This window comes from Lissotriton vulgaris, chromosome 1_1 (assembly GCF_964263255.1).
Source record: "Lissotriton vulgaris chromosome 1_1, aLisVul1.2, whole genome shotgun sequence".
Lineage (NCBI taxonomy): Eukaryota > Metazoa > Chordata > Amphibia > Caudata > Salamandridae > Lissotriton > Lissotriton vulgaris.
Genome location: NC_141685.1, coordinates 1322240059 through 1322266431, shown reverse-complemented (window position 1 = coordinate 1322266431; position 26373 = coordinate 1322240059). Strand labels below are relative to the sequence as shown.

At 42.4% G+C, this 26373-nt stretch overlaps 1 protein-coding gene across 1 annotated transcript in view; it reads left to right on the top strand.

The window, feature by feature from the left end:
* The first annotated feature begins 6787 nt into the window (after positions 1-6787).
* LOC147749083 (exendin-3-like) overlaps positions 6788-26373 on the top strand; it is a 70153-nt gene continuing 50567 nt past the window's right edge. Inside the window, exons 1-2 of the mRNA XM_086936528.1 lie at positions 6788-6940; positions 8680-8832. Coding sequence (XP_086792654.1) covers positions 6840-6940; positions 8680-8832 — 254 coding nt within the window. The 5' untranslated portion in view covers positions 6788-6839. The remainder of the gene's footprint in view (positions 6941-8679; positions 8833-26373) is intronic.

The window sequence follows — 26373 nt, the reverse complement described above, 5'->3', positions numbered from 1 at the left end:
AGAAAGTTATAACTATTGGCATTGTAAATGACAAAGCTATTCATTTAGCTATTTTCAAAACCAACACATAAATAAAATAATTGTCATTTACAAGACCAATAGCTCAAACTTTCCTAATGCGAGACCTATTGCATTGCAAATGCTTGTTTTTTTTTTATGCTATCCTCCACCCGGAGGAGAAACACTGGTTATTGCAGTAGTGATCAGTCCTAAACAAGGGGGGTACTCAAGTGGAGTGATTTCCGGTGAAGTGAATTAAAAATGACCATGTATTACCTGAATTGTACCTTTATTCAGTTCGGAATAGCGGCGAGTAAAAACTGTGGTGTGCGTAGGAAGACGAGTTACCAGTCTAAAGCACTAGAGTGTCCATGTGTAAGGTCGACATGTTTCAGCCCCATGTCATTGCCCTGACGGGTTGGGGTTCTCCTCAGGACCATGTCGAGTGAAGGCTGCAAATTGTAGCAGTCTAGGTGTGTTCGTTTTCAGTTCATTTAATATAAACAAAGGTCAAAAAGTACCTATTGTATTGGGAGAAAAAGAAACAAAGAACAACAAAGGTAGGTATCTTGTTTTTTAAAGTTACCATCTGCTAGTACTGTGCCATCACACTTCTTCAAACAATGTAACAAAAGAAAGGAAAATAAAGATAAAAACAGTGCATTCATCCATACATTCATACATACATACATGTACATACATATACATCCATGGGACAATAAACAACTGAAAAAATGGCAATGCTTTAAGCCTGTTTGGTACCTTGTCCTGCTTGGAGGGTGGCTCCATGTCCCTGTACCCGGGACACCGGCTTCAACTCATTCAAGGAAAGGGTCCTCAATGCGCTGCCTGTAGTTGGGCTCCTGTCTTGATTGAAGCAGGCAGAGTTGGATTGGAATAAAAATCGGCCCGGGCACAATAAAAAAAAGTGGCCCACATTTGTATATTGCCTTTGCAAAACACTGCTTCAGTGTAGATTTATTTAAAAAAAAGGGGGGGGGTGTAAAAAATGCACAGATTAGCTGGCACTGGTGAAACACACCTGAATACAAGTGAGGCCACTTTTGCTCTGGCCCCCTGCCCCCGCTCAATAAGCATATTTTAATGGGCCGGCTCCAGGGAGAGAAAGGGAGAGAAAGTGACACCTCTGCCCTTTGATGAAAGGAAAGTAATTGAGGCACATCTGCCTCCAGAAAGGCCACTCAGGCACCCACTGGCATTGTCCGAGGGCCCGCGTTACCAATCCGACACTGGAAGCAGGCTAACCCAGTGCTTATTTTGAGGCTAGGGGCCTGTGCCAGCAATCACCCAGCTGTTTTACAACGCTGGGCTTGCTAGGTCTGAAGTGCGCATGTCTGATAGGACGGCTGTGGACAGCTGGCCAATCCGACATGAGTACAGGCAGCAGTCACCCTGCAATCTGCTGGAACCTGCTTTGCCCCCATCCTCACACTCGCACTGCAACAACGCGGGCTGGCGGCACACAGAATAAAATGGTAATGACCATTTTATTAATTCATGTTTACCACTGCACTCACAGCTGGCGGACCAACACTCCTCCTCCCTTTAGGAGGACCCGCCACTGGTCAATCCTCACCAGCAAGTTTTATGTTAGGCAGGCTCATTCCAAATTTTACTAGGTGATGCCTCATCTCATACTTTAACATCCAGGGTCACTTGTACACATTAAAAGTATACGTGATTGAGAAGACGTAAATTATGAGCACTTCCCTCTTCACTAGTGTGCAATGTGTCTTCTGATCAAGGAGCATTTATCAGGACCTAAGGGACCCAGTCCTTTTGCTGGCTTTTACTTACCCTATACCTTTATATGGCAAAATGTAGTATGCTAAGAGGAAAAAAAAGGTTTGGAACAGTAAAACGAGTTGCAGCTTAAGATCGTGTTTTCTGGGAATAAATCACAGAACAAGATTAGTTGTAAGCACCTCGGCTGACACACCATTTCTTGACGTGTTACATCACATAAAACATTGATTTGAATGGAGACATTGCTCATGAATGTACTAGCCCATCAAGCACTCACAAACCAAGTACAAATACTTCACCACTCGTAATGTCACTGCAATTGCACACTTGGGGTGGCACGAGAAGAAATTAAAATGTAAATATTTCATTCAACACTCACGTAAGAAAATCTATTTGTAAATCTTTAGGTGTTTAGTGGCAGATGCCTACCCTTAGTGCTTCTAACCCGAACTCTGATTTGTAAGATAAAGGGATTAGTCTTACGAGTAGGCAATGTTGTGTAAAAAATCACGTTCTCTCACTAGGTCAGCACCTACATTCAGTAGGGCATGTATTAGACTCTTCCTGGCTCCATTAACCTGGTACACTTTCATAGGCAGACAGCGGGAGACTGAGATTGCGTCTGTGTTATGTTGTAATTTGGTACGTCCAAAAGTCACTGCTCCCACACTGGGATGTGTCTGTGCGTGTGACGCTATCGCATAGGGACTGCACAAAGCACCAATGGTATGAAACTGTAGGACATGCCACTTATGGAATTTGTCGTCTGTGTAGACTCCTGTGTAAAGCTACATTTTTAGAAGGTGGCTTTTCGGTCCTACCAAATAATGTATTTTTGGTAAACAGGCACACCTACTATTTTGCTAAAACAGATTATATCTTTCCCTAAAATTACTATTCTAGATTATTGTATTGTCTCCAAGATATGAGCTGCTGTAGAAAAATGGTGCTTCTCTATTGTCACAATATTGTTTTGTACTAATCCAATGTCCTCACAATGAGGGGCTTTTGGCGATGTTCTGAAGGTGACAGCTGTGTGAATAAAACGTGTTATGGCAGTATTTGGATGGGGACAGTGTTATAATCTAGCAAGTGATTAATGCATCCTCTCTATTGTTGCCCTTTGCCTTGCTGCTCAGTGTATGTGATGTCATCAGAATGCTGAGAGTGTTTGAGTGGAAGAAGGAATCAGTTGGCGGGGAAGGGCTGAGCGGCAAGGAGGCTGCTCCTGGTGGGGCATTGTATGAAGCATAGTATGAGGCATAACTTGGAAACTATCTAAAGAGGAAAGCTGTGATCCTAATATTCATCACTGGGCTACGTATCATTAATTTAATTGTAACACTGGCGATGATTTTAAAGAACCTGCGTGCTACTTCAATGGAGATTGCACTTTTAAAACTGAAGAAACTACAACCTGTGGATTTGAACAAACCTGGCACCCCTAATGCCCCACCAGTGACCATTTCATTTGTCGCCCCAACTATTAAGTGCCAGTTTGTCTCAGACTTTCCTTTGTTGTCTTAAAGCCTACCTGTCTTTTCTGAACTGTCCCTGTATTGGCCTGAGTAACTTAATATAACCTGCATTAGGAGAGTATCCTCCTTGACCTGGATATTAATTTCCTACAACTTCCTAATTGTGCCCTTATCACCTATGAACGGTCAGCTCTAACATGGGCCTGCCAGTTCCTGTTGGACTTACCCTCTTCTCTCTGTTGAACCCTTAAAAAGTCGTATTACCTTGGAACATAATCTCCTGAAAGAGTTTGATGTGTGACCCTATGCTCCAAACCTGCATTTCGCAAACAGACTACTGATTTGAACAGACAGTGAGATCACTACTTTGATTGGAAACTGCTGCTTTGGATGGACTATTTATATTTTCATTTATAGTTGCCAGTAACAGTGGGACAGTGTCTCCTGTTACTGGCAACTTTCTATTGTCAAGCGCCCCAGAGATTTTGCATTGCTTGTGCTGAAGTTCAAGTTCCGGTATTGTGTGCTGGAAAAGTCACCGCATTGGGTATTTGTTGACTTCGTCCACATTTCCACACAAAGGTATGGAGCGCCTTTTATTGTTTGTGTGGTGTTCAATTTTCAGATACTAGCCCTGTTACGTTTTCAGGAGATGTTGACTGTTTCATTTTTTTTAAAGAAACAAAACCGTCAACTTCTTGCAACCTCCGTTGCTGTCAGCGCAAGCCTTACCAATTTGAAAGTGGCCTCACATGCGTCTTCTGGTCTTCTTCCTCAAGACTCTGTGATGCTTCCTCTGTGTCATGACTGCTGCCTGGCAACATTTCCTGCATGTTCGTGCCTGGAGCCACCCGGCACCCCTCACGTCAACGTGCCGCCATCTTGTGATTGGTATGTTTGCTTTCGTTTGTGATGCATGACGCCAACCACGTTTCTTCCTAACAAGTGTTTTGAGTGCCGGTTGTCTTCCGCCTTACATCTTGGGGAATGAACTACTTCGAGGATATATGGTGAGCCAGCATGAATAAAGAAGAAATGGCTAATGATTTTACAACCATGATGTTCATCTTAAAGTTGAGGAAGTTGCTTTTGGTCATTCCAGTCATGTCTTTACATGTCTTTCATCCTTCATGTTGAACTTTACTGGGCAGCTACATTTTTCCTCTTGACCTCCCCTAGATTGGCTTTGCAAGTTTTAATCTGCTAGCAAGGTACTGTTTCCCCCATTTCCAAGTTTAAGGATGACCACGGTGTGCTACGGGTGCGCACATGAGAAGACTCCTTCTTCTAAAGCTTCTCTGACTTACCTGTTTTGGTTATACCCTCTGTTTGGTTGTTACCTCGTGTGAGGTGTTAGACGGTGCATTACGGGTGCGCACATGAGAGGTCTACCTTTTTGTGTAGCTTCTCTGACTTACTTGTATGGGATGTACCTTGTGAGTGGTTGTTGCCTCGTGAGAGGTGTTTGGACTGTGCGTTATGGGTGCGCACATGAGAAGACTACTTCCTCTTTAGCTTCTCTGGATTTACCCTTGTTTTGGTTTTGGTATGTGTATCACCCTGTGTTTAGGGGTTGCATAATTACCCTTAGAGTGTACGCCTTTGAGTGTTAGGCGGCAATTTGAAGAACACAACACTTTTGTGTTTCATCTTTTCTAGATGGGATGGGATGTGGTGCTTGTCGTTGTTCTTGACGATTGATGTTATTCTTAAATTGTTATTTTATTTTTGAAGCTTTTTAACTTTTCGTATGTGTGTATGTCCACCTCCACACATTTATTTATAGTCAGTCATATTGCATGTATGTACTATGATCTTGCATGCTTGTATTTTTACAATTTTGATAAGGGGGGATGTGTTATAATCTAGCACGTGATTAATGCATCTTCTCTATTGTTGATCTTTGCCTTTCTGCTCAATCTATGGGATGTCATCAGAATGTTGAGAGTGTTTGATTGGAAGAAGGAATCAGTTGGTGTGGAAGGGCTGAGCGGCAAGGAGGCTGCTCCTGGTGGGGCATTGTATGAAGCATAGTATGAGGCATAACTTGGATCCCATCTAAAGAATAAAGCTGTGATCCTAATATACATCACTGGATTACGTGTCCTACATTTCCTTGCAACAAACAGCTTAAATTCACTGATCAATGAAGTTATCAATGGATTAGGTTGTTGCTGTCATTCAGTCCCTCTGCCCATTGCTTTTCTTTGCAGGACGGTTGGTCCCCACTATTACTCTTCAGTCTTTCAATCACTGTCCAATGTAGGGTATCAGCTGCATGTTGTTATTATAAAAAAGCATGTTAACTTAATTTATGTTCTGAAATTCTGATTTTTATTTTTCTTGTTGTAATTCCCACAGACATTATCAGACAGGTCAAGATAAAAAAACAAAGTAAAAATCAACTTTATTCGGCTGATCACACAGCCATAAAAGTAGAAAATACAACAATAAAACTATATACAAAAACAGACACCAGACATAAAACTACTTGTGCATTTTTGATTAATGTAGTTCTGGGCATCCTGCAGTAATATCTATAAAAAACAACTTAGATAGTGTGCTATGTGCTTAATCAAGGTGCATAGAAAGTCTGGAACGCACAGCTGCCCTTAAAAATAAACTTACATAAGAACATGTTTCATCGTCGTGCATCTGTTTCACAAAAAGAAATGACTGCATAAAATTTGTCAGATTTCTAGATTTGATAAACGGAATTAAAGACATTTTTGCATATTTCGGATAAAAAGTGCAAACAAACTTAAAATGGACAGTTCAATAAGGATACTACATTGTGACTATTACAATTGGTGAACAATCTCTGATTCCAGAGAGCTCTAACGCCTAAATCACGTTGAGGCAGGTATTCAATTTAAGAATTTCTCAAATTGTCACTTTGAATTTAAGATTCATTTTTAAAAAAAGGCTGTGGTTCGTGGTGAGTTTTTGTGATCACAGATTTTAGGGCTGATTTGATTTGCTGTTTGGTTTGTTCAGAATCATTCAGACAGAACTCATGGTGAAACCCTGGCTTTTCTATGAATAATCAAAAAAGAAACTGGGCTTCGTGAAAATTTCCTAAAGCCATACCCCACAAATAGATAATTTAGGTTTCACTTCATACAAAAAAAAGAATTCCTAGGGCTGAGTGACAATCTTGAAATAGTACCCTTTTTTCAATAATGCGTTAAAAAAAAAGTAACAAGTATTTCTAAAGAGATAATACCTTCTCCTCCTCATATCCTTGGAATGTTGCAGACGTATATGTACTTAGGAGCATCCAATAAACAAAACGAAATGGATGACTTAAGGTGAGGGTAATTTCAAAATTCCTGAAAATGTATACAGTGACCTTAGAGTTTGATGTTTGCTGCATTGTTTATGACAATTAAAGTGAGTGTAGTTTCACTGTTGTGTCCGCATGTTTCTTCAAATCCTGTATATTGTACATTCTTACACACTCTCCCAAATTTTGCAAAAAACATCATTTGATTTTCACATGTGTGTCTGATGGTTTGGACAAACGATGATTTATCCCTTAGTCTTTCAGGCTAATGTTGCTTCATTTTCTCTCTTACAAGCACAGAAGACCAGATGAAACAGATACAATGGATGTACCTGGCTGCTGTCTTGGTTCTGGTTTTGGCCCCAGCCAGTATGCAGATGGTTGTCAAGGATTCCTCTGACGAATCAAGGTAAGTCACTTCTGCGCAGGCTTAAATATTAGCACTCATACAAATTGTATAGGAGATTTTTTTTCCATTTTCCAGATATAGCGGGATTGGGTGCACTAAAGTATGTCGTACTTACATACAAATGTAAAATGGGGTCTTAAAAGTTGTCATTTTTGAGAGGGTGGAAGTAATCATTGCGAATTCTGATGTACCACTATTTGTACTTGCACTTCTTGTATGCATTCCATATATTATTCAATCAGTTATTAAGCATTCATTACAAAGCTTTCACCAAAATCCAAATTGTCACTGAAAACGAAGTCAATAGGAATTATTATCCATCCACCTTAATTATAAGCATTATATAGATCTACTGAAATTGTAGGACCTGCCTTGTCATGTTGGGATTTAAACCAGTGACATGCAAGTTGTTTGCAAATCTGTAGATTAGGTGTTCTGCCCACTTGGGAGAAACAGCATCGCAGCTAGAGAAAAAAGCTTGTCATTCACTCGAGGAGAAACCCTGTAAATCATGAATACGCAGTCATCTTGTGCCAAGGGATACCAGTGAGTCATATTAAGCTCTGCTGGTTAAATGTTATCTCTTTTTGCTAATCCTCTTTGTGACCTTGAGAAGCCATCAAATCAGCTCCTGAACCTTGACTTTTCTCACAAGAGCTTAGCTTTCCAACTCTATAAGCGCACTACATTTCCACTGTACCACCCCATAACACAGGTATTATTGAAGAGGAGTCAAAAAATCATATCTTCACTTCATAATATTATAAAATACAATTTTTATTGCACAATATCATTCAAGGTAATTTAAGCAAAAGAGATTGAGTTAACAAATGTTCTTCAAGACACGAAATCAGAAGAATTTTGTTTACATGACCCACAACTAACACGTGTTTCGGTAGTTTTGTCTCTTACGCTTCCTCAGGGCTAGAGTTCAATTTGAATTGAACTTGACAATGAAAGTCTTTCAATCACAAATGCTCCCTTTTAAAGCTTTCCTTCATATAGTTTGACACCAATATTCTTACAGTCAACCTCCTCTAATTTAGTAAGTATTCTTTTTATAATTCCCTTTTCATATTCATCTAATTTCTACTTCCCCATTGCTTTTTACATGTCCAAAATTTAATGTAGTTCTCTGCAATTTCACTATAATCAAACAGACGTCACAATCCCAGGAGAAAATATATTTATCCATCTTTGTTATGTGCAGATGGACGTACGGCTGTGCCATGTACAACTTTAATAGATTAGAAAAAGCTTTTTTCCTGTGCTTTGGCCTGATGCCCCAGAGTAAAACAAAGATGAATACATAATTTTGAATATCTACTGATCTGCTTTGTACGACAGTCACGTTAACACCAGTTCAATTTGGAATACATTATTGGTGGTCAGTGATGAATTTGGTTTATCTTGGCATTCATTTTTCATAACACTATAAAGGTTTTTGAGATCCCACACATCCGTTATATCCATGTTTGATAATACTCCCCCTTCCAGTAAAATAAGTTTGCAAAAAGGAGTATAGTAATTATTCTTATTGTGCAATGTGCTAAACATAAATGCTGCAATTGAAACTATTAGAAACTATTTACAACCAGTCAACTGGAATTTCAACTGTGGATGCCTTAATGTTCTTTATAAAAAACGCCCCCTATTTATGGCAGGTATGCTCAAACACTTCAAAGGGACTTCGGACTTTATTGACAACATTTAAACCATGGCAATATCTTTTCCAACAGATGGCAAGCCTATGTATCAAAGAGTGCCCAGAGCTTTACCTCCAACATCAAGCGACATTCAGAAGGAACCTTTAGCAGTGACCTTACCAGATACCTGGACAAGATGAAAGCCAAGGACTTCGTTCAGTGGCTTATGAACACAAAGCGCTACAGGTAATAAAACAGAGGCCAAAGGTCAATCGTTATACTTTTATTGCTGCACTCCAGTTCCTTAAGCTTCAGAGATTAGGCTGGGTCTCTGATTTGTTGTATACCTATTTTAAGAAGTTAGTGATCTGAAAACGTTCCTTATACAGGATGCACTGCAAAATGCATCACCCACATCACTAAACTATCTGGTCCAATAACTTAACTTTGGTTTGGGGTGATGAAGTAACGTAAAGAAGGGAGCCTAAAATAGGCTGAGCAGGTAATACTGCAGTCAGCTTTTTCTGAAAATGGATGCCGATGCTTTCATACACAGAGGTGCTTTTTTATGGTAACCACTCCACGAGACTTTCAGGTGTACACCCGATATTAATAGACAAGATAGCAGTATGCTAGGTGAAGAGAGCTGAGGTACAGACTATGCCTGAATCAAATACATTGAGAGGGAGACTAAAAATGGGACAGGGAAAAAATCCCATTTTCCTTTTCATCTACTCTTTCTTACTGTTGATTTGCAGTCTGAAAAAGAGCAACCCCATTAATATTCCCTGAATTTAGGCTTTCTTCACAGTGAATGCCTACTGCTATCAAAACGGAAACACAATAATATTGAACTTATGTTTTCTGGGAGAATTAGCAGAACCCAACTGGAACATACAGAATGACTTTGTGGACACACGTTGAACAAACAGGCGCATTCTTTATTTACAGATCAGTATAGATTCAGGAAATGTAAAGATCAACTGTGATTACCAGTATACCCCCCAAGGTTACCCCACCAAGAGCTGACACTTTCCTTCTCAGCTTTTACTATCAGCTTACATCTGTCAGACCCACACTCCCAGCAAAACAGCTACAATCCGCACATCAACCTTCTCATGATGGAGCAGGGTCATAAATGAACGAGGAAAAGAAAGATGCATGCATCTGTCAATTGAAAACACAACAAATATGGACAGTATCTAGATCTAAATAAGATAGCATAAACATAATTCAAAACAAAGAACAGATTCTCAACATGATATGTATCAGGCAAACCCCATTCAAGTTCTTAACACTCTTACAATCAATTACTGAACCAGTCATGAAGCCAACTAATGAATTAAAATGTATAAAACCACTCTCAATAATTACAACCATCTTGTGAAAAAAGCAACATGTGCCTTTCATTTCAAAATGATATTGTTAACCCAATGGAAAATATAAGAAGCACCTACCAGCTCATAAAATGCATGGCAAAATTAGAGAAATCAAAATTGAATTAATTAAAGGAACAGCATTTAGTCTAGGCTTACATCCATACTAATATAATAAAGAGAGAGCCCAAACCTTTGAGGCGGGTAATCTCAGGAACCACAGCACCAATCACAACAAACAATAAAGCGTTGGAAAGGGCAGTTGCAGCAGAAGGACATAGGCTATGCAGACGCCCACCACATACATTTAAAAGGTAAAAGAACCGTGCCAGCAAAGTGGTCCCTTGTGGGCGTGTCTGTGTTGTGCTGTGGGCGTGTGCTGGGGGCGTGACAAACGCTGGGGGCATGTGGTACGTTCCACCCTTCATGCCATGTCTCATATTGTGTGCTAATCCCCCCTGCTCCCTTTAAATACCCCTGCACCCCATAATCATAACCCACCCTTACTCCTTAAAATACCCCAACACCCTTAAACACTAACCCATCTTAACCCTATACATATACCCTGTACCCCAAAACCCAAACCTATCCCTAAACCCTAAAAATACCCCTGTACCCCAAAGCCCAAACCTAGCCCTGAACCATATAAATGCCCCTGTACCTCAAAACCCAAACCTAACCCTGAATCCTAAAAATACCCCTGTACACCAAAACCCAAACCTAGCCCTGAACCCTAAAAATACCACTGTACCCCAAAACCCAAACCTACCCCTGAATCCTAAAATACCCCAGTACCCCAAAACCCAAACCTAGGCCTGAACCATTAAAATACCCCTGTACCCCAAAACCCAAACCTAGCCCTGAATCCTAAAATACCCCTGTACTCCAAAACCCAAACCTAGCCCTGAACCCTAAAAATACCCCTGTACCCCAAAACCCAAACCTAGCCCTGAACCCTTAAAATACCCCTGTACCTCAAAACCCAAACCTACCCCTGAACCCTAAAAATACCCCTATACCCCAAAACCCAAACCTAGCCCTGAACCCTTGAAGCTGCACCCGCCGCAATGTTAAAGATAGAGGATGTGACCGCCACCCTGGCGGTCACATCCTAATCTGCACGGAGGGAACACCGCTGCCCATGCGGACGTTCCCTCCTACTCTGGGGTCGCGGACGGACTCAAGTCCGTCCGCGATCCTAATGAGCCCCTATATCTGAACCCTTAAAAAATATACCTTAGTACCCCAAAACATATACCCCTATACCCATACTTACCTTATCCAAACATTAAAAAAAAACATGCTTTTACCATTCATGCTTTTACAACGAATTTCGTTGTAAATGTATGCGTGGTAAAAGCATATAAAATGTAATGCCATGCGTTATAATGGCATTTCGGAGTCATGGTACTTTCGTAATGAAAGTATGCGGAGTGATGGTATGCGGAAAGAAAGTTGCGGAATAATGGGTGTTTACCCTCCCCCGGTAAGTACATTGGTGGCACGGCGGCCCACATCTCCAGCAACATACTCATATTTTTTCATCACCCATTTGAAAAATGCACAGGTCTCTCTCATTGATGGCCAGCACCGACATACACTTTTAGACACACCTCCCGCCACAAGTTCTAGAATTGCGAACTTTAGAGCTGGGGAGCTATGTTCGAATCTCAGCATCAGCTCAACATCCTGTGATTCCAGGCAAATCGCTTTGTCTCCCCGTGCCTACCACAAATGAATGTGTTCTTCTGTAATGTAAATTGTGCTCATGCCATGTTGTTGAGTGCGCTATATAATATTGCAAGGAAAAATAAAGTAGGGAAACTCGAGTTCACACACTATTGAAAGCGCACTCTTAAGTGCATCAGCAGTGCACTGTGAATCGGAGCGTTTCACAGGCCTGTCACAGATAAGAATTGCTATCTAAACGAAATCCTACAAAACAATATACTACTGGCCGGCAGCAATTCATACTCGTACAACGTCAGGACGGGCTGCTAGTTTTTGATAAAGCCTGAAACAATTACACACCAGTGGATGCGTATACCAGTTCACAAAAACAGCTATTGAAACTAATAAAGTTCACAAGAAGCCTTAAAAAATAATACAAGAGCCAAAACCTAGTAGTTCAAATGATTATTTTTGTTGCCAAATCGTAAGAGCAATGTTTAACATAAAGTTACTAATTTGTTGTAGAATTAAAACTGTTACACTGAAATAATGAATACAGAGGTTTAGTTCTCTTAGTGTCAGTCAGTCAAATACTTCTATTCAGCTATTATAGCCATAAAAAGACAGAGAAATTAAACCATACACAATTGTTAAAAGGAAACATTAAAAACATAAATTGCTATTGGTACATTAAAGTGCTGATATCCTTGCCACAGAAAGAGATTAACACTTTCATGCAGAAACTGATTTTTCAAAGAATATTGCATCATAAAACCTTTTTTTTTTGGTACGCGACGTTCCCTTGGCCCCAAAATGGTGAGAGTTCAGCTTAAAAAAAACCTCATAAAAGTAAAAGATGAGAAACGAATCTTAAAACACATAGGATAGGAGGGTATTTTATGGAACATTCAGTTATCTTCTAATTCTCAATGCATGTTGGAAATAACCAACAACTGCAGCACACATAAAGATGGAATATAACCATCTTAAAAAAACAGGCCAAGCTTGATAGTTCTTAGGTTATTCGAGTGTAGAACAGGCCTTAAAAACTTGACTCTAGGCATGATGTAAAAAAACACAAAAACAAAATGAATCAGGGATTGCTAGGTAATATTGTCGCAGGAGCAGCAAGTTAATGAGGAATACCATGTTCCCTGTTGCGGAAAAGCTGCTAAAAAGTGTACGGAGTTCAGTCTAAATCGAATAAAATAAAATCTGTGTTCAATATTGAGAACCTATAACAAATAAGGTTCAGTCCATTCAAAGCTCATAGTCTCTATATATCATCATCAAAATATCTTTATTCGATTCAAGGAATCATAAAAGAGACAAGTCATAAAATGTTCAAACACTTCCAGCTTAAGATATGTTCACAGTTGTAGGATGCCAGTTTATGCAGTATTACATTTGTGCGTAAATACAGTACAAATTTAAAAAAGAAATCCAATCAGTGCAAGAGAGAACACATTCATAAAATCCATTATAATAATATTCACAGGAGTAAATGACTGATTCATAGGGAATATCATTTGTGCAAATTCGCAAGATCTGGAGTGCAATCGTCCGAGACAAAAAATACAATTCAGAATATAAGATGCAATGCCTTTAACTAAAATATTTTCCTAAAAAATGACTAAGCGTACATTTTATATTAAAATATAAATACTATATACAATAAAAATGTACAGCTAAAAGAAAGTGCTATCTTGATGTTTTCAAATCTATTATTGTAATAAAAGTCCTATATTTTTTAAAATGTCAGACCCTTCTTCATTCTAATGTAATTAGCAGCCAATAAGAATCTCAAGACTCCAAAAACAACAAGCTGGGTATTATCAGTTTTTAAAATACGCAACATTTCCATGTATCTTCTCACACCCAGCTTCCTTCCTAGCGGCGCAATCCATTTCTGTCTAGCTTTCATGTAAATAGGACAGAATAGAAGAACATGAGTTATGCTTTCCTTTGTAGACAGCTGGCACATTGTACACTTAATATCTTCCTCCCCATTGCGAGGAATTCTCCACCTGGCCGTAAAAGATCTGACTAAAAGAGTCCCGTACCTTAATTTTAAGTACAATATTTTTGCAAGTTGGGGTTCTATTTAATCAAGGAAAACCTCAAAACAAGGGACGGGTTTAACAATCAGGTAGTCATTTGTAAGTGGGCCAGCGCTACTATTCGATGCTACTTTAATACAGCCTGGCTCCAATAAGTCCTCTTAAGTTCCTTTTTTGAACTAAGAGTCAATTTTTCTGGATGGAGCCAGAACTCGCTGAGCTCCAGATCTATTAACCACCTACATACGTTAACCAGCCAAGGGAAGGATACATGTGTATCTAGTGCAATTAATTCTTTTAGTGCCTGTCTGTAAATAAAAAGTTCTTCAGTAGCCCATAACCTGATCCAATATAATAGGGTCATCAAAACTGCTCTGTCCTCAATACGTTTTAGCCCTAGATCATATATGTATGTAATCATCGGGGTATTTTGGGGCATGGGGATCAGTGCTCGTAAGACCCTATTTTCCCCCGTAGTAATTGAGGTCATTTGCTCTCCGCCCCAAAATTCAGACCCATAAAGGGCAGCAGTTTGGGCCTTTGATTTATATACCTCCAGTGCCGGAGTAATAGATTTAGTGTAAGTGGCATGGAGTTTTTTCAGGATGGGCACTGAGTTCTGCGTTAAAATCATTCCTGATTTCCTAATATGGGGACGAAAGCTTAGAGTCTAGGGTCACTTCTAGATAAACAAAATTATCAACCCGCTCTATTGCTGCACCGTTTAGTGTGATATTGTTTTTAAAACTTTTATGGAGCCTGATGCACATATATTTAGTTTTTGAAATATTTATTTCCAGGCCCTTTTCTATACAGTACTCATCCAGCTTGTTAAGGAGATTCTGAAGCCCCCTGGGAGTTTGCAAAAGCAAAATAGTATCATCCGCAAAAGTAAGGGCACACACATGGGAACCACCTAGCTTGGGCGAATCATGGTTTGAATTCAATAAGGAGTCTACCGTATGTCAGGGTTTTGCAAATAGCATCTACCTATGTTCCTAAATCTGGGAATAGGGCTAGGACAATAGTGAAGCCCTGTCGGGTTAATGTTTGGTACCCGTGTATTACTAAATAGGTTCCGTTCAGTACAATGTAAATAGGTTCAGGAAATAGTGAGTGTAAATGTTTCTCCCAAGATGGCCGCCGCTATGGCCATAGAAGCAAACCTAGAGCTAGTGTGTGGGGGCTAGTTGATGTGTGCCTCGCGCAGCTTTCAAACTGCGCACTTCAACTGTTCGGGTTCCTGAGGTGGCTGCTAGTGTCCGAGGCTCTGTGTCTATATTCAGGACAGGAGATATCAGAGTCAGTTTAGTATTTTCCTCGAGTCCGCTCGAAGCGGCTACATGCCGAGAGAGTGGAATATCCTTTAAAGTCCCATTTAGTGTAGTTATCGATAGTTGTATATAGTCCCTGAAGGAAAGATATTTTCTCCTGAAAACCTTCCGTCGGCTGCTGTGGCTGTGACTACTCTCTGCTTAATTCGCTGCCGTCGTGGGAGCAAGGTTCGCTCTGCTGAAGTTCGACAGGATATCTCAGCGGAAAGTTCCACAGACTCCATTGACCTTTTGCGGTGTACCCTGAGAGAAACAGTAAGCCAGCGGCTCTTCCCCTTTGCCAGCAAACAATAAACTGTGTAACAATTCCCTTTTTGCGCTTTCCCTCCTTTACCCTTACCCCCTTCTTGCCTCCCTTGAACCTTTCTGCGCGCAGAAGACAATTCAGCATTGAGACTCCTTTGAGCCACATGTTCGCACAGAGACTCTACCAGAACCCCAGTTTGGGCAAGTACAGGGAGCTTACAGGCATGAAGCTCCAGATTGTTACTACACACCCACACGAAGAGTAGCAATACCTTTAGGAATCACTGGTAGGATAAGATTTGATTATTTCATAGAGAGAGAATATTGGTAGGTGGCGGTTGTTGTTTATTCTTTCCCCCCTCCTTCTGTGTATTAGGCACCTTACAGTAACCGACGCAGAAGCCAAGACTGAGCTACAAATTCGGTGAAGGTGCCAGAAGTTCTCAAGGCGTCTCTTCTCTATCCACTTCCCCTTTTCCCTTCTGCTAGTGGATTTGCCCTTGTGGCGGAGACACTGGTGGGGGGGTGATTGGGTCAAGCATCTTACTGCCTCTGCGAAGTTATTGGAGCCTTCTGACAGATTGAAGTGCCCACGTATCTACTGCGCCCAGGCAGTATGGCTGAGGGATTTGACCTAAAGGATCTGGGAGACATTTTAGTGGGAATTCAGAGGGAGATAGGAGCTGTAAGGGAGGAAAATAAAAGTTTAAAATTAGAACTAGAGGCCTCTCGACAGGAGACTAGAGTTCTGGCCCAGAAGATGGATGGATTAGTTATGGGAAATCCAGTTCAGGTTCCTTCCACGTCTAACACCAGTACCGCGAGTTCAGATCCTAAGACAGTTGCTCAGGTTATCCACTCAGTCTCTCCTTTAATTCCACTAGCAGCTCCAGAACGGTTTTCTGGGGATCCACAAAAGGCACAACTCTTTTTAACTCAATGTTCCCTACATTTCATGTGCCGTCCTACCCTTTTTCCCGATGCTCAATCTAGAAAAGCATTTATTTTATCCTACCTCAGTGGGGATGCCGCCAATCGGGCGATGCCTTTGGTGAGCGAAGATGACCCAATCCTTTGTGATTTCGCTAACTTTAAATCTGAGTTTCTCAGAATTTTTGACAGGAGAAGGATTTCTCAGGCCACCGATAATGAGTTGCTGGAATTGCGGCAGGGCTCTAAAGATTTGATTTCATACCTGTTGCAATTTAAAAAGTTAATTGTGGAAACCAACTGGCCAGAGGAGAAACGGGCAGCTTTATTTTATCAAGGACTAAGAGATGAGATCAAGGACACATTGGCACAAGTTTCGATTCGGCCCACAGAGTTGTCTGCGTTGGTGGATTTAGTTTTAGAATTGGATTTCCGTAACTCTGGACGAAAGGGAGAGAAGAGGAAAGATTGGAGAGTTAACTTTCCCCGGTTTGATCGAGTTCGGACCGAGAAAGGTTCCGGAGGGAGTAACGAGGCAGAACCCATGCAAATTGGAGCAGTCCGAGGTCCATTGAGTAAAGAGGAGAAGGAACAGAGGCATTTGAAGAAATTGTGTTTATATTGCGGGTCCTACGGCCATTTTGTAAAGGAATGCCCTAAGCATCCAAAATTACCTTTTAAGGGAAACTAGGTGAGCCATCAGTAGGCGGAGTTGTTCTGGTGGTGCAGGAGAAAAAGACGACCCCAGAATCCCATCTAATCCTTAATACTCTACAGTTGTGTGTCATGTAATCCTTCACATGACATTAAAGTTCCGTGAACAGCAGATTTCTGGAGTGGCTATTATGTTGGACTCCGTGGCCACAGGAAATTTTTGTGACATTAAGTATGCCCGTCGCATGGGAATTCAAGCCATTCGAAAGGAAAGACCAGAACCAGTGAGAGCAGTAGATGGAACAAATTTGTCGTCTGGGCCAATTATTAGTCATACTGAAGAATTGGATTTGATTCAAGCGGATGGGCATAGAGAAGTCTTGCAATTCAATTTAATAGATGCCCCTCAGTTTCAATTGATCCTTGGGTTACCTTGGCTGGCTACACACAATCCGACAATCGACTGGGAAAATCAAACAGTCAGCATGCAGTCAAGCTTCTGTTTTGAACATTGTTATGGGCACAAGGAAAATTTGGTGGAGCCGTCTCCCGCTTCTCTACTATCTTTCGGAGGTCAGCCAATTTGTGTAATTGATTCTGGAGAAGTTCCCCCCCGAGTATCAGGATTTGAAGATGGTTTTTAGTGAACAGGAAGCGGAGGTGCTACCACCACATCGCTCATATGACTGTACTATTGATCTGGTTCCAGGAGCGGCTCTTCCTTGCAGTCGGATTTATGCTCTAACCGAAGCTGAGAATAACCATCTTAAGGAGTATCTTGACCATTATCTGGCCAATGGGTTCATTAGACCTTCGCAGTCACCGGTATCCTCGCCGCTCTTTTTCGTCCCAAAGAAGCAAGACGGAAGTCTGAGAACTTGTATCGATTACCGTGCACTGAACTTAGTCACTATCAAGAATCGATACCCCCTGCCTTTAATTTCAGTTCTTTTGGATCAAATTAAAGAAGCTCAGATTTTCATCAAGCTTGATTTACGTGGGGCGTACCATTTGGTGCGGATGAAAGAGGGGCACGAGTGGAAGACCGCCTTTCGTACCAAATTTGGCCTCTTCGAATATTGTGTGATGTCCTTTGGGTTGTGTAATGCACCTGCTGTGTTTCAACACTTCATTAATGACATCATGAGTGATTTGATTGACAAAGTGGCCATTGTCTATTTGGATGATATCTTGATCTACTCCCAGAATACACAAGACCATCCCAAGCATGTCCGAATGGTGTTGGATTGATTAAGAACGCATCATTTATTTGTAAAATTGGAAAAGTGTGTTTTTCATGCTACTACAGTGGAGTTTCTAGGATTCGTCCTCTCCCCACATGGAATCACTATGGATCAAGGAAAAGTGCAAGCAGTGAAAAGTTGGCCAGAACCACATAATATCAAGGAGATACAGCGATTTTTAGGATTCGCTAATTTCTATCGGCGCTTCATTCAGGGCTTTTCACAATTGATTGCCCCTATTACTCGATTATTAAAGAAAGGGGTAAGGTTCGAGTGGACCGATGAATCGGTCTTTGAGAGGGGGTACTGTCAGGGTTTTGCAAATAGCATCTACCGATGTTCCTAAATCTGGGAATAGGGCTAGGACAATAGTGAAGCCCTGTCGGGTTAATGTTTGGTACCCGTGTATTACTAAATAGGTTCCTTTCAGTACAATGTATATAGGTTCAGGAAATAGTGAGTGTAAATGTTCCTCCCAAGAAGGCCGCCGCTGTGGCCATAGAAGCAAACCTAGAGCTAGTGTGTGGGGGCTAGTTGATGTGTGCCTCGCGCAGCTTTCAAACTGTGCACTTCAACTGTTCGGGTTCCTGAGGTGGCTGCTAGTGTCCGAGGCTCCGTGTCTATATTCAGGACAGGAGTTATCAGAGTCAGTTTAGTATTTTCCTCGAGTCCGCTCGAAGCAGCTACATGCCGAGAGAGTGGAATATCCTTTAAAGTCCCATTTAGTGTAGTTATCGATAGTTGTATATAGTCCCTGAAGGAAATATATTTTCTCCTGAAAACCTTCCGTCGGCTGCTGTGACTACTCTCTGCTTAACCTGCTGCCGTCCTGGGAGCAAGGTTCGCTCTACTGAAGTACGACAGGATATCTCAGCGGAAAGTTCCACAGACTCCATTGACCTTTTGCGGTGTACCCTGAGAGAAACAGTAAGCCAGCGGCTCTTCCCCTTTGCCAGCAAACAATAAACTGTGTAACAATTCCCTTCTTGCGCTTTCCCTGCTTTACCCTTACCCCCTTCTTGCCTCCCTTGAACCTTTTTGCACGCAGAAGACAATTCAGCATTGAGACTCCTTTGAGCCACATGTTCGCACCGTGACTCTACCAGAACCCCAGTTGGGGCAAGTACAGGGAGCTTACAGGCATGAAGCTCCAGATTGTTACTCCACACCCACACGAAGAGTAGCAATACCTTTAGGAATCACTGGTAGGATAAGATTTGATTATTTCATAGAGAGAGAATATTGGTTGGTGGCTGTTGTTGTTTATTCTTTCCCCCCTCCTTCTGTGTATTAGGCACCTTACAGTAACCGACACAGAAGCCAAGACTGAGCTACAAATTCGGTGAAGGTGCCAGAAGTTCTCAAGGTGTCTCTTCTCTATCCACTTCCCCTTTTCCCTTTTGCTAGTGGATTTGCCCTTGTGGCGGAGACACTGGTGGGGGGGTGATTGGGTCAAGCATCTTACTGCCTCTGCAAAGTTATTGGAGCCTTCTGACACCGTATCATTGATGTAAAGGAGGAACAGGGTTGGCGCCAGGACACACCCCTGGCGAACACCTCTCCTCACCGGGATCTCCTCAGTTAATTCCCCACCTAGACCCCAACGGACTGTTGCATAGTTATTTTCTTGGAGTCTTATCAATTGCACCAGGATGTTTTCATGGACACCTTGTTTTAGCAGATTTACCATATTTGGGAGAAAGGTAATTAGGAACTGGTTTTGAGTAGAGGGCAAAGACTGACAATTGACAGCAAGAACTATAGGAGAACAAGGTGTGTGATACAAAATTGTGACTTTTATTTTATTCAAATGTTATTCTGATAAAAGACATCATTATTTTATTACAAGTAATTATCATGTGCATATATCCACTATACATGTGACTTTCAATCTACATATATATACACATATTGTTGCATCCTCTACACATATTGAAGTATTTCATTTAAACTTGAAAGTTATGTGGAAGAATATTTCAGCACACTGTACATAAAAACATGGCTAAGTATGACATCTACGCGCGTTTCGGCTGAGGGCCTTCATCAGGGAGCCATGTGAGTATCCAAATGGACCTATACATATAGAAAAATATAAATAATAGCAGTGCTTGTCAATGTCCGTGAAATGTCCTAGATATATACATGTTAAAATACAGAGAGAGATATATATCATGTGATACATTTATACAGTGATGAAAAACATGACAATAGTGTCTATGAGGATTCTTAAACCTGTCCTATTATTTACAATTATATACAGTTGGGTGCTCATTTATACTGGTACATTTCTGGTCTCATTATTATTATAGGTGGGAGACCAGTGTAGGCACCAAAACTATCCGTACTCTAATCCGTGGCTGAATCACACCTCAGACGGAGGCACCGAACGCCCGAGACCAGGCGGAACTGGCGGCGAGTACCCGGACGAAAATCGGAGGCCGGATGGCGGAGTTATCGTCGAGTGTCGAGGCGATCGGAACACAGGCCTGACTCAGGGGGACCCAGTGGCGAGTGAAGCCGACCGGAAGTGTGCCATACCCGGCGGCGACAGACCGGAAGTGGTCGGGACTGGAGAAGTACCCCGCAAAACGACCAGCGGACAGGGTCTTTGTCCTGGGAAACGACGTGTGCCATAACTGAGGGCGGTGCGCTGCAGGAGGTGCGGAGAGACCGTCTGAAATACCGAGGAGATAGTGTACGGCTGGAAGAAGCGGTCCGTCTGATACGACACGAACACTGTGGCATTAACCCCTCTCCATACAGGGGCTCCTCCTTGGATCGGACTGTGGGCCGCGTTGCATCGGTGACCGATCCTTTTGATGCCTTCGCTCCGGAGGCCTGCGCAGTAACTGTGGTAAATAAAATTACCGGGACTATTTTTCTATACATTAATAACAATAAAAATAGCTCATAAAAGGAGAGGCAGAGTCCGTGGTATCTGAGTCATACGGGCTTTAATTAAGATGACTCGAGTCAACGAGAATCGGGTTCCATCACCACTAAGGTTCAGGAAGGGATATCTAACGTTTTATTAACATCACACATTATATATAGTAAAATCGTACAATTGTAATGAATACAGTAGGCGTAACAAGTGAAAGTAGAGAGAGATATGGACATATGGGCGTAAAAGAAGGCGTGTAAGAAGGCGTACACGGAGGTGTGTACCGGATGAGTCACAGAGGTGTCATAGAGGTGTCATAGGTGGGTGGATGCATATAAAAAATCTGCAGGGTCAGCAGATACCTTTTCCCTACATGTACGCGCAACTGAACATGACGTGAGATTGACGTGTAACTGGGGAGAGCTGAGGGGTTTGACATTAGCACTAGTAGAGGAGACTGGAGTCTGGGATGTCAGAACGACCTGCACCTTTGGCATATCTGATATCTTGTGTTTGGAGGATGTATTATCTGAAGTAAAAGGTCTCTCGGGCAGAGGCCGTTCATCACTGAATGCTAGTTAGTGCATATATTTCTTCGTGCAATGAAAAGGGCCGTATGTCTACTATGGCAACGGGTTCAGTAAATCACTTGCAAGGAGACAGGAAGGCTGGGCCCTATGCTCTGCAGGCGGAAATATGTTTACCTATTTCACTAGACTGGAATGTGTTTTTTCGGAGGCTGAGCAGATAACTGTAGGCAAAATACCGTCTTGGCAGGCAGGCCAGGCCGGGACGGGCACCGCTCGACTGGGCAGGGAGTAAGGTAGAGGTCAGGGATGCATTCCTAAACTGCAGCTTTCAGAGACAGAAGAGGCTCGGAGCCTGAATTCAGGGCCTGGCTCAGCTGAGCCACAAAAACGTGTGCATCTCGATGTTAAAACGTACACCATGTGAATACATTGGCAGCGTAGGCTTTAAGGCTGAATTATCGTTTCGTTCATGGAGGGCCTGGTAGATGACATGTTAACGTCGGACGCAAATGCTAATGCGTCTTCATTTCGGCCATAGAGGGAAAGCGCATGGATGTCATGCATATATACACGTTGGGGTACACGTAGGGGATACATAGATCATATAAAATTCCATTTTCCTCATTCCCTCCTTGTCCCCTACGTTCCCTTCAGGATATATCTATCTTCATGAGACCGTCTATTTGTTCATACAGCATCATTTGCTCGTCCCTTTTTATTCGAGCACGGGAACGTGAACGTGGACTGGGAATACAGGCAGTGGCGCACAAGCCGCAAATCGCTGGACCACATTGCAGACAGAGACAGCAACTGAATACTATGAGCAGTATTATTCCTAGGAATGACAATACTTTCCATCCCCAGGCTGATATCACACTCCAGAGCCAACCTGACCAAGTCCAGGTGCCAGGATTCTGGTGTATCTGGTGAGCTATTTTATGGAGCCTTGTTATTGCTGAATACACTGACGGTGCGTTATTAGGAATAAACACACAACAACTGGAGCCGATCCCTCTACAAGCTCCACCCCTATCGGCCAGAATGACGTCAAGAACAAGGCGGTTCTGAAGAACGACAAGTCTCATAGCAGACTGCTCTTCCGTTAAGTTAACTAGAGCAGAAGTAGTCTCATTCACTACTGCTTCCAAAGTTCTGGTTAATCTACGTATTAGTTTACTATTTTGAATGGGACCTATGAGGAAAAAAAATCCTTTATTGAAATCTGTATATTGCTCCAATGTTGTCTCAGTCTGATCGACAATTGGGGACTCTATCTCCCTCTTATGTCTTACATGTACGAGTCGGGAATCTCGATGATAATCGGATGGGGCTAGGAAAACTGGTGGCAATAGGAACGCAATATAACACGTTCCACCCCAATCCAAGGGCAGACGTACATAAGCTGTCTGACCACAAAAAAAATAGGAATGGCGGGAAGCTTTGAAAGTAGATTTTCCTTTATCACTGAATTCAACCACAGTATTGCAATCACTGTGTCCTAAGTACACTGAACCATTTATTCTGACGCATAATTCACCTTTTACTGGTAAGACGGTTATAAACGGCAAATCTGTATTAGTCTCAGACTGGACGTTTAGGATCATGAGGTTAAGGGAAAAATTTCCTAATTCGTACACTTCATTTTCTAGATCAGTCCCTGTCCTTTGGGGAAGACCGTTCTTGTCTGGGAAACATGCCTTATTCATAACTGTGTTTAGATCTCCCCATATCCAATCGCCTTCGGAAACTGTGGACTTACTGTCTAATGATGACATTAAATCAAACCATGCTCCGCACGAACCATTGTGTGAGAATGGATAAGGAAAGAGGGGCAGAGCTCCCTTCATTTTCTGGTAGGGCGGGAGTCGGCCACATACCCAGCAATTCGTGACATTGCTGGTCTGGTGAGAATGATGTAACATACGGATGAAAGTGTTGTTGCGCAATGCTAGTCGATAGGACAGTTCATGAGGTGGCAGGTCGCTGAATGTGTGCTCTACAGTATCATTGAAAGAAGAATGTACATGTGAACCAAGGGGAGGAAAGAAAACATGTAGCGTCAAGCTTATACATATAATTGTAATACTCAGAAAAAACATAATGAGTAAAGTGACTATGCACCGACTGCGTAGATTTTTGCAATATTTGACTTTCATTTGTCTCTGTCTATCTCTCTCACTATTTGGGTCTACAGTCTCATACATATCAGGAACCTGTCTAACCGCTTCACCCGAGGGGGACTTAAACAATTAAACGCTGCCTGACTTACTAGACCGTAGCTTGGAACGATACTCCTGTTGCGGAGTTTTTTCTAGAAAAGGGAGTTTAGTGTCAGTATCAGGAATGTTCTCAGAGGCTTTCGCAAAACAGTCTTTGGAATCTGAGCCAAGTCCATGAAATCGCTTCACGTGGTGGGCATGGATCCAGCCCTTTCGTCCTTCCACTTTAATTGCCGTCCTCGTCGTCAGCAGCACAAGTTTCGGCGACTTCCAACGCGGCTCCAAGGGGCTTGACCGGTCGAAATTATGCACAAGGACAAGATCACCTGGAACAATAGCGTGATCTTTAACCTGGGTGTTGTCTGGAAAAGCGGCGGCAACCTGTGAACGACAAGAGAGTAGTGCAGACATTAAGGAAGCCAGGTAATCTGTCAGCATATTACTGTCGACATCGGTAATTTTTCTAGGTATAGGCGTACCCCACATGTTTGGCGGTCTACCGAACACAACCTCATAAGGAGATAGTCCGGTTCTGGAATGGGCTACCATATGAATGTAAAAGAGGGCAACTGGTAGTGCTACCATCCAATCCACGCCTTTTTCTGCACAGACCTTCGCTAGTCGTGTTTTTAGAGTCTGATTGTGTCTCTCGACGAGGCCTGCTGCCTCGGGTGTCGTACACAATGGAACTTCCACTGGTACCCTAACAGGAGGGATACTTGTTTCATAAGTTCTGATGAGAATGGCTGTCCATTATCTGAGTACACGACACGGGGCAAGCCGTATCGTGGGAAGAATTCACGGACCAACTGTTTGGCAGTGGTCACAGCAGTGTAATCTGGGACTGGGTACGCTTCTGTCCATCTGGATAAGGCACATACAACTACGAGGACATACTTGAATCCTCGACATCGGTCCATCTGGATATAATCCATCTGGAGGACTTCAAAAGGGTGGTCAGGAGGATGAAATCCACCTTGTTCCACAGGAATGCCTTTGCCTGGGTTGAACTGACAACAGATCATACAGGTACGTACTTTCTGTTTCGCTGCTGCACGTATATGTTTGTTGGACCAGATGGTCTGTATGCTGTCTAACATGGCTTTTTCTCCTAGGTGAGCTGGACTATGTGCTGTATTAATAATAGCTTGAACCATAGAATCGGGGAGAAACCATGTGGCTTTTCCCTTTGTCATCCATCCCTGATCTGTCTGGACCCCTCCTTGTTCAGTCCATTTCTTAATTTCGTCTGAAGTAGCATGTGTCTGTATGTCGAGTACATCTTGTGTGGGATCCTTGACTGTCATGCAATTCGTCAGTGATGGTACTTCAGTCTTAGTCATGCCAGCTGGAATATCTGTATGGGTTTGTGCTGTAAGTTTGGCTGTTCGATCTGCCAGGTCGTTACCCTGGGAAATAGTGTCAGTGACTTTCGTATGTGCTTTGCACTTCATGATGGCTATGGCTGTAGGCAAGTGTATTGCATCTAACAGAGCTTGAATGAGGGGACCGTGCTGTATCTTGGCACCGTGGGAGGTCAAAAAACCTCTCTCTTGCCAGAGGACTCCAAAGTCGTGTACGACTCCGAATGCATACTGTGAGTCTGTGTATATGTTTACTTTCAGGTTCTTGGCTCGTATACAGGCTTGGGTCAGAGCGATGAGCTCTGCTGCTTGGGCAGACAAGGTGTCAATACGATGTGTTTCTATGACTTCAGTATCGGTGGTTACTGCATATGCGGCCACTAACTCTCCTGTATTTGTTCTCATACATGAACCGTCCACATAAAGTGTCAGGTCTGGGTCGGGCAATGCGATGTCTGTCAAGTCTTGTCTTGGCTTTGTCACTGTGTTAATGACTTCCACACAGTCATGTGGTGTAGGGTCTGCTGTAAGTGAGGGTAACAGGGTAGCAGGGTTTAATATGTTACAACGTCTGATCTCTATGTGTGGCTGAAACAGTGTCAATTCATATCCTGTCAGTCTTGCTATGGTCAGGTGTTGTGTCTGTGTCCGGTTTAAGAGACCTTCCACTGAGTGTGGAACCTGTACAATCAGGGGATGTCCTAACACTATGGAATCGCTTTGTCTGATAGCTAGAGCTGTGGCTGCAACCGATTTCAGGCACGCAGGCAGAGCCTGGGCCACTGGATCCAATGTACTAGAAAAGTAAGCACAAGGCTTGTGTTTTCCTGCTTGATCTTGTGTAAGGACAGATAATGCTGTGCCATCGCGTTCAGTAACAAAAAGTGTAAAAGGTTTGCTGTAACATGGTGTCGCTAAAACAGGTGCTTGACATAGAGCTTTCTTCAGTTCATCAAAAGCAAGTGTATGTTCCTGAGTCCAAGGGAGGACAGTCGAAGTCGCTGCCTCCTGTGTTGTCAATTGTATGAGTGGTTTGGCTAGATATGCGTATTGGGGAATCCATTGTCTACAGTAAGAGGTGAGGCCTATGAAGGCCCGTACTTCTTTTTGCGTCCTGGGCTTTGGGAGATGTGCAATTAACTGAATACGGTCTGGTGTCAGCTGTCTACCCCTCTTGGACAGCAAGTGTCCTAGGTAGACCACTTGCTGGGCACAGAATTGCAGCTTCGAAGGGGACACTTTATGCCCCTTTTCGGCCAGGAAATATAAGACTGT